Source organism: Syngnathus scovelli, chromosome 12, assembly GCF_024217435.2.
Source record: "Syngnathus scovelli strain Florida chromosome 12, RoL_Ssco_1.2, whole genome shotgun sequence".
Lineage (NCBI taxonomy): Eukaryota > Metazoa > Chordata > Actinopteri > Syngnathiformes > Syngnathidae > Syngnathus > Syngnathus scovelli.
In genome coordinates, this window is record NC_090858.1 from 9,234,969 (window position 1) to 9,250,063 (window position 15,095).

The following is a 15,095-nucleotide window of genomic DNA, read 5'->3' on the forward strand; positions in this document are numbered from 1 at the left end:
TGTAGAAGAGCTTCTTTGAAATCCTCCCGTTTCTTTTCTTCAAACCCAGGCAGCGCAAAAGTATCTACACCCACTGTAACTTCCTCTTACACAAGGGTTTCCATAATCGACTCTTTCGAGCACGCACAGAGCTGAAATGTTCGCCTCAAATTTCATGATTTGGTCTTTTCTTTTTTTATAACCACATTTAAATCTAGCTACAGGTTATCCCAAGCTTTGTTTAGCTTGGAATTAGCTTCTCAGTCACCGTGTGTGGTCATAAAGGGGCAGGGGTGTGTGGAAACAAATTCCTTGGCTTAACCTAAATGAGCAGTGCATTTACAAACACCCAAGCAATCTCGGTTTGACCCTAAAGTCACAAGCTTTTCGTAAACACAATACCAATTAGGGTACCTTGGAAAATAAAGAGGGTTATTTAACTCGTGGAGTTAAACTGATTTCAACCATCTGTTTTGGAGAGCTTAGCCTCTGACTGTCTCCCTCTGTCTAGGTGTATTTGGCGACAAGAAGAAAACCAAACAAGAGCACTCAACCAGAAAACGAATCAGGCATGTCGAACACCAGGCTTGGCTTCACGTAGGCCATATGTCTCAAAACCCATGTAGATGTTCTGAAAAGGGGGTTAAAAGATCATCCTCATCAGTGGCAGGAACCCCGTTGAAACTTTCTAGTCAAGAACTTTGAGCAAATATTGATATTTATGGAACAGTCAGATAGAAAATGTATTTTGTGCAACATGTTTGGCAGACATTGATTGATTAGAAGTCAACACAGGCTCAGTAAACAACTCGCTTGTTATCCCCAAACCACAGTAGTTTCAGTATGAATAATTTATTGATGTATTGTTTGTCTTAAATATATCATTTTTTCCATGCTGTATTACAAAGGGCCTATTCACATCATACTGTCGGTGCCAGAGGTAGTATGTTTTAAAACTATTACAATTGTGAGCAATGAAACAACCAAATGAAAATAATCGCAATGCTCCTTTTTACTGTCACCCTTTTCACAAACTTGCCTTTATAGTACCCTTGTATACAAATGATTTCGTTTCCCCATTCTTGTTAGCCACCTTAGCCATGGACATGCTGCAGTACATAAAAAGCCACTACTATTACTACCATCATAATATATTGTGGTGCCTCAAATGTCACAGGGAATTGAGAAATTTCACTGTAAAATATTTGTAAATGAATCTGTGCACAGTCGCATTTAATGAGAAGAACGCTGGCATTTATTTTTAGGATAAACTGATAGGCACTAACCCACTACAATTTATGTTTAAAAATGTGAACATGTTGATGATTACACTAAAAGTCTTTAAGGTTAAACACAATGGACATATCAGGAGAGCATCTTTCAAGAGTTCCCTGCTGCTGAGTTAGTGGCGCAAACCAAATTACGTGGCATTAGTCTCTTTTGCAATTATGCCTGCACTGTCTTTGCCGGCCTGTCTTTCTTTCTTGCTTGCTTGTATTACACCACCCTTAATAGCACCAAACTGATCAGCACTCCCCGGAGGCACTCTCCGTTAGCCAAGTGTCGAACGCCTCTTTTCTCAACACCCCTCTCATGCCTGAGAGCAGTGAAGAAGCACCTTGATGATATCACTGATATTGAGTTTCAGAAAAGTCATCGCTCACCATTTGTGGGACTAGTAGTGCAGGTGGTTGAAGGGGGCAAAACTGTGCTGATAAGAATCTCCTCCCTCTTTGTCTCGGAGTGGTGACCTGCACTGCAGGGTCAAAATCCTGACAAGCTAACTGCTATAGAGGTGTTGAGAAATTGAAGGATGATGTCAAATGGGCTATAGAGTTACTATGATGTGGTCGGTTGGACCGCATATTTGCTTAATTGCCTGAGGCCTTAAAAAGAGGTGATCAGAGTGGATAACGTGATCTCTTCTTTCTCCAACTAAGACCTGCTTCAAACCAAAGTGACATGACTTCTTGTCCTGTTACACCTGTCTGTGCAACAAACCACAAGGTGGTAAATAGTCATACTCATCTAAAGTATAGCAGCATAATAATATGGAATTTGTATGTAAACAAGAATGTTGATATGCGTTCAAAAATAACCCAAATTGGGTCAAAAGATAATCCAAGAAACTTTGTTGTTCTGTGGCTTGTTCATTTGACTACTTTTGGGGTTATTTATTGATTTATATTTATTTTGACTTGGGTTATCTTTAACCCAAACTGCTTAAAGAGTGTGAATTGCAAATAGAATTGCTATAAAAGAATATTACTTTACTACAAGTCATATCTTGAGAAACGCTTAATTGTTCAGCTCATTAGGAATACCATCTAGTCTATAAATAAATGTGTTGCGGTGTTCATCTTAGCAACAATGTTGGAACAACCAAATGGCATTTTTTTTTTTTTTTTGGTCCAACGATTGAAGCACCAGAGCACTCCACATGCTTTTTGACGTGTTGGCTAATTATATTCAGTAAAAGCTTTAAGGTTTCTCTCCCACTTTGATGTGCATCCTTTTGGGGCCATGAAAGAAAGTTTGGAAATGTGCAATGATAAACACCCATAAACATTTGTCTAATTTTACTTAGAGGCTATTAGTGCGTCATCTTGAGAGGTGCTTTCACTCTCTCTCTTAGTGAGACTCTTCTCATCTATAAAACATGCAGGTTACGCTGAGAGGTAGCCATAAACTGCCAGTTTGCTCATTTAGCAAAATATCCAGGGAGTTCAGTTATCAGGTGTTCATTTTCCACTGACTAGCCTCTTGCTGCTGTCTCGACAGGGGGGCACACTACTTTGCAGTCGTGAATGAGGGAAAGAAATTGGTGAAATGTTCTCTTGCAGTAAATTGATTTTCATTCTGTCTATCCCGTTGTACACAAAGCAATGACAAAGCATTTCATTATTGTCCGGATGCTCGACATTGAATGGTGTTTTTCACATTTTGTTGTTCAAGTTTTGTGGAAAGTTCTGACAAAATAAATAATAAACAGTTTTCTGTAGTTAATGAAAGATTAAAAAACAAAATTAAGCATTGATGATTATTGATGATACCATGTGATTGAATACAGTGTTGACTGAAGCACTTTGTTTCTGATGAGCACGAATCAAGAACCTCTGGTGCTCTTTGGAGAACATTTTTATGGGCATCCCAGTCTATAAAATAGAAAACCAACTAAGATTAGATATCCACTGCAGTCTAGTGTATTTTTAAATCAACAAAACTGCCCAGCCACCAGGTAACTGCAGCGGCTTGAGGTTAGACATGTACTGCCTGATTATCTGGGGAACATGGGAAATCACATCTGGTGATACACAACACACTCATCCGACTCCCTTGCCTGTCGTAACTTCCTCCAATCTCTAGCTCTTCATCTTCTCTTCCTCACGTGGAAGCTTTCAGAGGATGCCTATAAATATAACAGTCACTGCATTGTATTTGGCCTATGACAAAAAACAAACAAAAAAAAAAACAGATTGCAATCACAACAGTCCTTGGTCAACTTTCCCCAAATTACATTCTGACAGACACCTGCTTCAGGCAGTAAGACAATGATGGATGTTATCTCCAAGGCTCATATAAAAATAATGGTAGCTACTAACTATTTACAACAACAGACTTTAGCCACTTGAGATATAATTAGCTTCACAATCAGCCAGAACATAAAGTGGTGACCTAGATACAGCTAAAAGTACAGTGATTGCACTGCTCAACAGAGATGGGGAGAGAAGTTGAATTTTTCACTCAAAGGATAAAGTTACTTTAGAATATGACTCAAGTAAAAGCAACAAGTAGTATGATTAGAGCACAGGTGTCAAACTCAAGGCCCGGGGGCCAGATACGGCCCGCCACATCATTGTATGTGGCCCGCGAAGACAAATTGTGCATCAAATTCGTGTGTCATTACTAGACTTGCAAATTGTCTTCACTTTTAATAACCGGTTTTTACTCGTCTGATTTGAAAACGAGTTTTTTGTCAGTTTGTTTTGTAGCTTTTACTGTAAATAATATGAGGTGCTCATACAATTATTTGGGTTGACGGTCATAATGGCCCTCCGAAAGAAGCTATGACTACAATGCGGCCCGCGGAAAAAAAATGAGTTTGACACCCCTGGATTAGAGTAAGTACTTGGGTACTGAGTAAAATCAGAATTTTTATTTTATTACTCTTAATCAAAGTATGAACACTTCAAAAACTTAAAGGTATGCTGAATTGAGATTACTCTGACACGTTCATAAGGGTATTTAAGTAATGTAAATGGAGTTTGTTACTTTATTCAGGCCATCTTTAACGCCAGGCATCTTCTCATGGTTCCGAGAGATATTTTGTTTTGTTTTACCAGCTTATTCAAACCTCACTGACCGCATTGGGAATTCTGATCCATCACAAAGGCTGTGTAGTCTTTGATTTATTGGAAACCTTAATCTACTTTGTTTGCTCATGGACGGGGACGGAGATTCTATTAGAGAGAGATTAAATTGTTTCCATGGCCAACTGAGGCATCAAAGGCCAACCAAATTGCAACCTCTGAGTTGAGTGGGTTTCTCTTAAGTCACTTATTTGTCAGTTTAATCATGCTAATGGCAGAAACCATCATCCCATTATGGTGCCACAGTTGAGTGAGGTTAAACAAAATGTAGGTTGTTGGAGGTAGCACAATCTCCAAGTCAAGTATCACTGCTGTCTGTGTGTACATGACAACAAATCATCAGCTTGTCTATAGCTACTCTTGAAGCAAACCTTTGAACCCTTTTGCATTAACGAGTGCATTTTTGAAACGCTTCTAGACTTATTGAAAATTCCTGGCTGTCATGTGTTATGCAAATGACATCTTGTCAAACTAAATTGGGTTGGCTGTCTGGGGAATTTTATACGATATAAATCAAGGATGGGTAACTTAAATGATGGAAGGGGCCAAAAAATGTATTTAGCACTATTGGGGGAGGGGCACATAGGACCACACACTTCCTAACACAAAAATATAATTTTAAATGTGTACAAAACGTGTTTTTTTATTGAATCAACGTATATCATAGTATATTAATATTTTTTTCGTAATTTATTTGTCAATGAATGTATAAAAGATCCAGCCTTCGACAACAAAGGGTTTGAATAGTAAAAAAATAACCAGAGTTGTGAGCAAATTCAATATTGGATAGATAGATATTTTTTCATTATCAGGATGCAACTCCGAGTGTGGCATGCCTATTCCTGCTGTAAATCATGCCCAGTATCTGTAAATTCTTAGCATGCAAGCCACAGTCATGCCAGCAATACGTAAACACCACTGGCAATCGAATCATGCATTACCTGCTTAAAGAAAAACATCTCAATGCAGTTACTGAGATCATCTTTCCATAAGAGTAAATGATAGTGCTCTTTAGTAGCCATTAGTCACTAAAAAATACTGACTTAGCAGGAAGATCACTCAGAATTAAGTCAATCAAGCCTAATAGAGTCATATCTTCTGGACCTTTCTCAGACATGGCACTGTTCATCATAGCCGAGAGAACATTGACGCGTTTCTCATTCCACAGAAGGAAGCACTTTATCTATAATGACTCCACATTCCCTAAGCCCTACAGTAACCACACAATCACTTGTGTCAACAGAGGAAAATCCATTTCATCAGGATGCCCAGTGACTGCTTAGCATCCATGAGGACAACAACTGTGCAGCCAATATGACCCGGAGAGCTGTTGGTGATTATTGGCTTTCGTTGAATTTGCAGGGAGTGGGTTTTAGATGGAGACTGTTCAATTAAAAGGTCACCTCATCACAAACGTATTGCATCACTATTTAATGACAATTAGGTCATCATTACACTCATTGATGCATGAAGAAACTTGCCAACTAGCTTTTTCACAATTTACAACCCAAAGGAAAAAAAAATAATAATTATGCCACCTTAAAATGCACTTAATATACTTGTTTCAACGGATTCATTCACAGGAACGCAGCAGGTATGTAAAAAAAAAAAAAACACTATACTTACTATACACAATTTCAGACATTATATCCAGACAATGAGATGGCAGTCAGATAAGAAACATCAGACCTTTTTCCTCAGTCTTGCTTCAATAAGTTCACATAACATGCCTCCATATTCATTTCAGAGAAGAATGCAATATTTTATTTGCATAACTACAGATCGATTCAGTGGTATGTCGGGGTGATGGGGTCGCTACCAGGGTGTCACTTTTTATCCAGAGATTTACCATAAAATGAGGTATGGAGCTAAAATTGGAACTACTTGGTTTAATAAAATATGCATCATCTCAGTATTGGCTATTTCTTAGCCTGCTAAACATAAACAGGAGCTGACATTTTAAAAGATCTTCAATTTTCTATTTACCGCCTAGAACACTTCTAAAAGGAACAACAAGAGAAAGCAGAAAAGGAGAATTGATACAGCTGTGCCTAAGAACCAGCTCAGCCACCCTTTGATAAACCAGGTCTTCCGTTGGACAAGTCAGTGAAAGCTGGGACCACAGTGACCCCTTCAGGCACCTAAGCGAACACCATTTCAAGTCACTGCTCCTGCACAATTGGAGGGATGTACAGGTCACAGATGGTCACATCCACCAAGCACCTTCTAACAGCGCATGCATAATGCATGTATCATAATAAAAATTGTGTTTAATGGCTTTGAACTTTCTGTCCACCGGGTTCTGCCTAAAAACTGCAAAGCCACTCGGCAACCATTGTGACTGGTGCAGAGACAGACACATCACCTCTGGAAGATGGGGAATTACATCTTGAGACAGACAGCACACAAAATTCCCTCCGCGTCATGAATTCCTCCAATAATTTTCTCAATTGTTTCTGTCAAGATAGAGTTTTAACAAATATGACATTTTCCTCTCGTACCCAGCCTATTATTCTTTGTCTCTGCTAAACTGCATCAACCATGATTATCTTTACTACAGCATTGATTGAGCATCTGTAAAAGAAGCAGGTGCCTATTAAAGCGTATCCTTTCCTGTGCGCATCACAACGTCAAACAAAGAGTATGTGAATCCCTACCGAAGCTAAAGACTGATGTGAACGGCTCAGATTGCAAGGAAGAACAAGATACTAGTTGCAAAGATTACAAAACACAGCAGATGGCAGACTTTACAGAGTATGCAAAAGAATTAAGGTTACAAATTTAGGGCATTTCATTTTACTGTGGAATTTGTATTCTCTTATCACACAGTTGAAACTGATCGGAGGCAGTTTAGATACGCTTTGTTTGGATACTTCAGACACTCAGCATAACTTGTGCAATTTAAACTTAAAAATCTGCATGCTCTTTTAACGTGGTTTGGTCATTATTGGCTAAATTCTTAAGGGGAGAAAACAGCAGCTGGTGTGTTACACACCCATGATCACATTTCCAAGTAGATAGAGGAGGAAGCCCTGATTGGACAGTGTATCTGCATTGTGATCTCTCAGCACTGACACGATTAACTGGACCTAGAACAGGACCCGATGCAGCACTCCACCAGGGTCATTTCACTGTTCAGCAGAGCAGCAAGTTCTGTGAAGGCAGCGGCATGACCTTCTATTATTGTGACACACAAATGTGTATCTGTGTGTGTGTGTGTGTGTGTGTGTGTGTATGGGTGTGTGTGTGTGTGGGGGGGGGGGGGGGGCTTATGTATGATTCACACATTTTGAATTTTGTTTTTCGTGAAATTGCAGTGACAGCCACATTAAAACACTTGTATACCAATTACTAGTTCCCAGTTAATACTGTATCTAAACTTGAAAAAAAATCTACTTTTTGGGGGTATAGTTTGGCTGGTCCTATGACCTACACTCAGGTGTCACTTGTACGTATTGGTCCAAATTACAGCTTGAATAGGCAGGCAAAATCCCTGTCCCCTAATCGTGTTGACTTTCTGTGCAATAAGGACATCTTCTTTCCACCTCCGGTAATGCACCAAAATTATAGAATACAGAAGGGGAAGGAAAAAAACAAATTCTAGACAGTGGAGTCAGTCCATAGTGTGACCACAGACACTGCAGTCTAATATTGTCCAAAGACTTTCACCGTGTAGGCGGTTACGGAAGAGCCGCCAGCCCAACAGAATTAAGGGAGCATTAAAAACCCAATGGCTCCAATAATTAAACTTTAACAGTGGACATAAAGCAAACTGACACCCTCTAAAAGCTGTAGGCAACCACTAGAAAAGTGGGAGCACAAGGGCTCATAAAATTATTAACCTTTGTAATTCATTTTACACTGCTGTTTTGACTAAAAACTTCAATACATATAAATGACTACAGAATATTTCTCAAGAGTTTCAGGAAAAACTGACTGCTGAAATAAAAATAAAAAAATAGCAGTTTAATTAATGCATTTAAATTAATTCATGAAAAAGGGTACAAAAATCTGTCAGTATACTTTCCACAAAGCAAAGTCCATCTGGCTGAACAATATTTTTTTTTTTTTTTTGGAATATCAGTATTTCCACCACAAAACCAGCAGTAGCAAATCACACGCATCTACTCCAAGTTAAGGAAATTTAAGCATTTGTCAAGGGCCTATTAGGCATACTAATGCATATCTTTGTGTAAACAACACAGACGACCATGATCCCGAATGCCATGTCACCAAGTCCTCAGGGTAGCTATTTACATAAAAGATTACATTTATTAGAGTCAGCCAACAGAGCAGTCTGCTATTCCCATCTATTAATTCAGCATACATTATACACCACTCATTTCATTCAACATCAACAGGACTTAACATAATGGCTGCGTGTGTGTACGGATCATTGGCAAACAGTGAATAAGAAGGTTAAGAAAATACTATTACAACAGGAACGTCAAACCAGCAAAAAGAAGCGTTGTTTTTTTTCCCTCTTCAAAATTAGCTAATTAAATGTTCATCAACATCTTCACTCAAAAGAATTTGATTTGGTACAATCATATCATTCCTAAAATGCCTCTATGTAAGGTTAATGTAATAGGCTTGTACATTTACATAGGTCAGGTGATCACTCATGAAGTGGGTTGAAAAGACAAGTGTGGATGCCATCATTTATATTTATAAAATAAAAAACACAGGTAAAACATAGGAAAACTTCTGATTTTTTTTCCCATTGATTGCACCTGTTGCATAACCTGTTCTGTATTCAACTGAAAGAATAAAAGACAAAAAGATGCACTACATTAAAAAAAACCGAGTTAATTTCCATTGCACAATTTCAACAACTGTTGAATTTGGGGATATGTTCAGAATTTGCCAATCACATTCCAACCAACGTTAAATCAGAGCACGCCTGCCAACATTTAAAGTGGCATTAAAAATCCAAGTGTTCTCGTCGGATTTTCCATACATTTTTGTAGTCACATCTGACAGCACAAGTCATGAGATCCCATTGTTCAAAGGTATCAGTCAGGTTACAAAACAAGTTCCACATTTACCAGAGAACAAACTGAAGGCACTTTAAGTGGCAAAAATATGGAACAACAGTGTGATGGAGATCCAAACCCATATTACCATGACGCACTTCAAATCCAAACCATCGGGCTAGTTCCTCCCATTTCCAAATATGGGAACGCTTGTGCTGCGCCCCTGCAATTTGTCCCGAGGTGAACGTCAAGAAGCCCAAATACAGAGTGAAAAGGATTTTTTGGTACAATAAAACCAGGGTTGAATGTTTTTTAGCCTTATTTTCAAGGGTAAGTTTGACACGAGCCACAATGTTTCTCAACAAAAGAGCATCTTTTCTACAGTGAAGCATTGTTTTTTGTCAGCCAAAAACGTGGGCCTTCATCAAGTGGGAGGTAACTATGAACAGTTCCAAAAATACCAAAACTACCACAAAACCTTCAGACTCAATATAATGAAATGCCTACGACTAGGAACGAAATTTATACAGGGTTGATCAGAGGCACTTTAAACGGGATCAGGCATGACAACTGCCTTTTGACATCAGTTTGAATGTTAGTGCTTGTTTCTAAAGCCGGTCAGATCTCCAGTTATAAGAGGGTGTACACACTTCTGCAACTATCTCTATATTTTTACTTTTCCTCTCAAATAATTATTATTTTTTCCCCTTGATGGTGTTGTACATGTTACAGGTGGAATTACTAGTGGAAGGAGTTTTAAAATTATTTATTTGATTTCATTTTGTTTTTGTTTTTTTGATTGCACAAAAACCTGATCGATTGATGAGTCAAATTAGATTTTAGGAATTATTATGGCCAACAAAATAAAGTATAAATATGTCAAGGATTTTCAAAAGATACTTGAAGTTCAAAGCGGAAGAACGTATTGTTCTGTTCAAAATAACTCACTTGTGTATGTAGATGATAAACTAAAAGAACACTTTCATTAAAATGTTCCTAAAAATAAATAAATGATAAATTTGAGTCTGTTTTTGTAAACAAATAGTCAGAATAAGCAGTTCAGAAAACATGTGGATAATTTGTTAACATTTTCCTTAACACTCTTAAATTAAAACAAACATAAAACACCAAATTATTGTTATTTCTCTTTTAAAAATCATACTATGACTCAGTGGACCTCAAATAAGGCTGTATGCAGGAGATATTGAATGCTGTTACATAGCAACGTGTTTATATAAAAAAATAAAAAATAAATAGAAAAAAAGCACAGGAGTAGCAAGTCTGACACATCATGTAGGTTGTGAGCAGACAAACTTTAGAACATTGCATAAGTCCAGTACTAAGTTGAAAACAAATCCGAAATGGGCTTATTTTTTTTTTCTTATTTGCCATTATCTAACTTCTGACTGCTAAGGTCATTCTCTCACAGTAAGAAATCCTGCCAAAGGCATACGCTTAAGGTGTATGGTGTCCTAAAAAAAAAGCATGCTAATTTATATTCACTACAAACAAAAACTTAGGGTCAATTGCCCTTGTGATTAACATTTCAAGATGCAATTTATGTTAAAATTAATCTGACCTATTATTAATTTTGAATATAATCAATTAATGAATCAAATACCTAATGTGAATTTCTCCCATTGAATTTGTTAGACAAGATCAAATTGAAAAAAGTACCGAAACAGTGAAAAGTTGGACATGTGCATTGGAAGACTTAAACAAGGTCAAAGTTAATTCGCCTCTAAAAGTTATTGTGCACTTTAGGTTATCCTGAAATCCAAATAAATTTTGAGTAGTGCAGTAAACCACCACATACCTCGTCAACCACCTCGCCTACTCGCTGTTGTGCTTAGGTCAACATAATATTACTTCTTCGCCACTATCTCGAGGCAAATTGGTATGTAAAAATGAGTTGAGAATTCTTAACTTAGACAAAAGTTGCACTTTGTCACATCTTGGCGTCCAACACTTTTAGGGTAGCTGCAGCATGTTGATAAATAATGCATCTTAAGGCATGGAAGCTCACTAACAACCGGGGTCAAAGGTCAGAGTACTTACCAGCATTGACAATTGCATCCACCTCCAGGACAGTAATGTCACCTTGATAGAGAGATACTTTGTCATTCAGGCCGCCTCCACCTGTCAAAAGCTTCCCATCTTCTTTTCTATCAGCTAAATAAAAATAGACATATCATCTCACCACGATATATTAGGCTGACTTCTGGTGCATGCACAAATTTCAATTATGCAATTGAAATTTTACCTCCCTCGATTTTCTTGCCTAGTTTATCTTTTGGCCTCTTTTACATTTCATTGCTATCTCTTGCACTGTGTGTATTTCTGCATCTTCTGTATATCTTGATCTCTTGTGTTTTTCTTGTGTATCTTGTATTTTACTGCTACTGGACACAGAATTTCCCTGAAGGAGTAATCCCAAGGGATTAATAAAGTTGAGTCTAAGTCTAAGTCTAAGTCTAATACAGTGCATTTTTTAATATGAAATCTGGTGCATGCACAAATTTCAATTATGCAATACAGTGCATGTTTAAATATGAAATCAAGTGTACAGTTTTGTGTGTGGCATTTACTATGAAGCATTGTTGGTCACATTGACACACGGGATAATGTGTAATTTGACCACAATTATTAATAAGGTGTGAAGAAATTCGACAAGTTAACTTAGCTACAATCGAATGTTCTCTGACTGTATATCAAGGGTGGTCCACATCGTTATGGTCATTATCTAATCAAAAAAGTAATAGCATGTTTGGTCTAATTGTCTTCCTCACGGCCTGTTTATTGGCAAGTACTGTAATGCAAAGTGTGTTGCTGGAATTTGAGCAACAAGTGTCTTCTCTTACAGTAGTTTTCTTCTCTCCAGGTTGGAATCTTGTCCAGACCTATATAATCTTGACAACGATAGCCCTCCTTACGTCTCTCATCACGGTCCATGCGGAGAAGTCTCTCTGTTAAAAAGAAACAGTATTACTATGAGACTGTAAAACTGCGGAACTTGTAAGGACTACATACTGTCTTGTGATATCCCTGCTTATCCTTTCATTTTAAACACTGCTTGTTTTTAGTTTTCCTGTAACCTGGAGCCTATATTAGTAGCTGACTTTAGGCGAGAGGTAAGGCACACCCTGGATTGGTCAGGGGATGTAAAACAAACCAACCATATGAAATCCCAGTCACACCTAAGACACTTCAGAGTCTTTAATTAGTAACCTAAAATGTTTTTGGACTCTTGGAATAAACCGACGAGTTAGATAAAATGCACACAGACAGGCAGAACATGCAAAACCTGTACAGAAAGTTTATGGGCCTATGAACCCAGACCTGAGATACAAACATTCTAACCACAAGGTAACCATGCTGCCTCTTTTTATTTTTTCTTCAGTGATGAATTTTTTTTCAAATTATATACAGGACTATACTCCAACTATAGTCTTTATTGGTTCTAACATTATTTTTTACTTTATTTTCATAAAGTTTTCATCATATTTTGTAATAGGATACATCAAATTAGTAGCATACATCAGCATGCCATGCACTAAGGAAGAGAGATATTGCTTGGTAAATTATAATATTGCCCCTGAGCAGTTCAAGGGCACTTCAAAGGGGCTCAGGAGGAAACTAATTACGACCTGATAACAGTCCGAATTTCCATATTTTTGTTTATTTGCCTTCCAGGTGTTTTATTTTCCTCTTATTGCATTGCCCTATCCCTACAACTACTACATATAGGCGAAGGATGTAGCTAAAGATTATTTTAATAACCGATTAACCTGTCAAATATTTATGGTGGCCCTGAAGTGCAAATCACAAACACAAAAAAAAGCAAACAAAAAACACAAAAAGAAAAATTACAAATAATGAAATTGCTAATCAAAAATTCCTATCAAAAAAGCAAATAAGCAAGAAACAGTTATCGCAAACAAAATAAGCCATGACAAAGGTGATAAACAAAAAAGTAACACTTTTCATATATATATATTTTTTTAAATCTACCAATACATACATTTGAGTCATATTGAAACCATAGACACACTTCTGACTTATTCCTCTTTAGCATAAAGATGGCCACCATTCAGGCTGCCATGTTTTGGTACTCACCACAACACTATACTTGTTTATTTTGGTATGACTGGATGTCTAAAATGATTAAAGCATAAAAGCATGTCTTTAGCCTTTCAACAGATTTTTCTTTATAATCATATTAAATATATAATGAACTTCTGAAACTTCTTTGACACTTTAAAGGCCTTTATCTCCATATACACCAGTAACCTATAAGTAGAACAGGTAACGGATGAGCTCAGAATATGAAATGTGATATTCTTCATTATTACGCTGCTGCCTGCTCCAGGTAGAGATCCCTAGAATTATAATTACCTTGACAGAAAGGAGGGGTTATAAAAAATACGCCTAGAAATAGCCACATTCAACATAAATATTTAACAGTGAGGTCATGATCATCAAATATTTCCAAACGCAACCAAAAAAACAAGGCATCACCAGGTCAGGTCCTCTTCAGTAAATTCCTCAAGCAGCACATGAACATTATCCATCCATGTGTCCTCATTAACATTAAAGGTGAGACTTGTTGCTCATGTACATAAATGACAATTCACGCTCATATTTAAGGCAATACCAAATCTTCAGTTAACCTGCTGGAACAATGTGAAAGGAAGCTGGACTCACCAGTGTATGCAAACTCCACACAAGGAGCCCAGATTCAAATCCCCAACATCAGAACTGTTAAGCATTTGTGAAAATAACTGGCCCACCATGCTACTGTGAACAAACCTACAATTCATAGTAAATATTTTGATGTAGGTGGTAAAAAACTTTGTAGAATTTGTTGCATCCATTGTAGATTGAAGCAGCACTGATTTGATAACCAGTTGCAGGTGCACCTGCACTTGACAAGCATGAAAGTTAAAAGAAACTGCATTATATAATCAATATTTTATATTTTCACGAGGCACCAATGATGCACAATCTTGCAAATTATAAAACATTTGTGGTCTCGCAGTCGCTGCAATGTTTGTCTCAAGCAACCTTAGCGCATGTGCATGTTAGTGAGCATCACACGTCGCGTCGGTTTCTTGTGGCGGATCTTACTCCGACAGGTGAATGACAACAAAAGCGGTCCTCTGGATGCAAGCTAAATACGAAGTAGCCTGGGGAGAGTAGACAGTGTTGATTTCAAAGCATTCACACGCAATAACAGGAGCCAAGCAGACGCATCCTCAAAGCATGCGTGCACTTAGTGTGATTCGTGCAAATGAAAAGTAGTTTGGAGCCACAAGGGGAAACAATACGAGTGCTGGTCCATTTTTCATCATAATAGAATCTACGCTGTCTGTCAGCCATGAAGAGCAGAAAATTCCACATTCCTCCTCAAATCATGCCTTACCTTTTTCAGTCTTCCAATCCTTTTTCTTTTTGCTCATGCTGCCGGAGTAATTGGTCTTCGAGAGGTTGATTTTTGACTGTGGCAAACCCAGGCTCACTGTGAACGGTGCGCCGGGGGGGTAAAATAGAAATGCAAAGTGTGACAGCCTTTAGCCGCTTCTCTCACCTGTGAAGCTGTCAAATATCTACGGTGCTCATTCGGCTCAACCTACCGTGATTGCGGCGTGAAATAGTGTGTACGATTCGAGATCATCTGAATGGCTGTCAAGAACGGAAAAGTGAGCTTGTGGTTGGTTGAATTGTTGAGTCAATCATGTGCTCCAGACCTTTGATTCGTCATTTCTACTGG

At 37.9% G+C, this 15,095-nt stretch overlaps 1 protein-coding gene across 7 annotated transcripts in view; it reads right to left on the reverse strand.

The window, feature by feature from the left end:
• The window catches only part of macrod2 (mono-ADP ribosylhydrolase 2), a 277,199-nt gene extending 262,196 nt beyond the window's left edge, over positions 1 to 15,003 (reverse strand). For 4 of the 7 annotated variants that reach the window (XM_049736631.2, XM_049736629.2, XM_049736630.2 and 1 more), the window contains exons 1-3: positions 14,748 to 14,952; positions 12,187 to 12,291; positions 11,384 to 11,497 (exon numbers count right to left, since the gene is read on the reverse strand). In XM_049736631.2, the coding sequence (XP_049592588.1) occupies positions 11,384 to 11,497; positions 12,187 to 12,291; positions 14,748 to 14,784 (256 nt within the window). In that variant the 5' untranslated portion in view covers positions 14,785 to 14,952. Of the gene's footprint in view, positions 1 to 11,383; positions 11,498 to 12,186; positions 12,292 to 14,747 lie in introns of all 7 variants that reach the window. The other 3 variants (XM_049736627.1, XM_049736628.1, XM_049736626.1) reach the window with 3 other exon arrangements.
• Between the last annotated feature and the right edge of the window lie 92 nt (positions 15,004 to 15,095).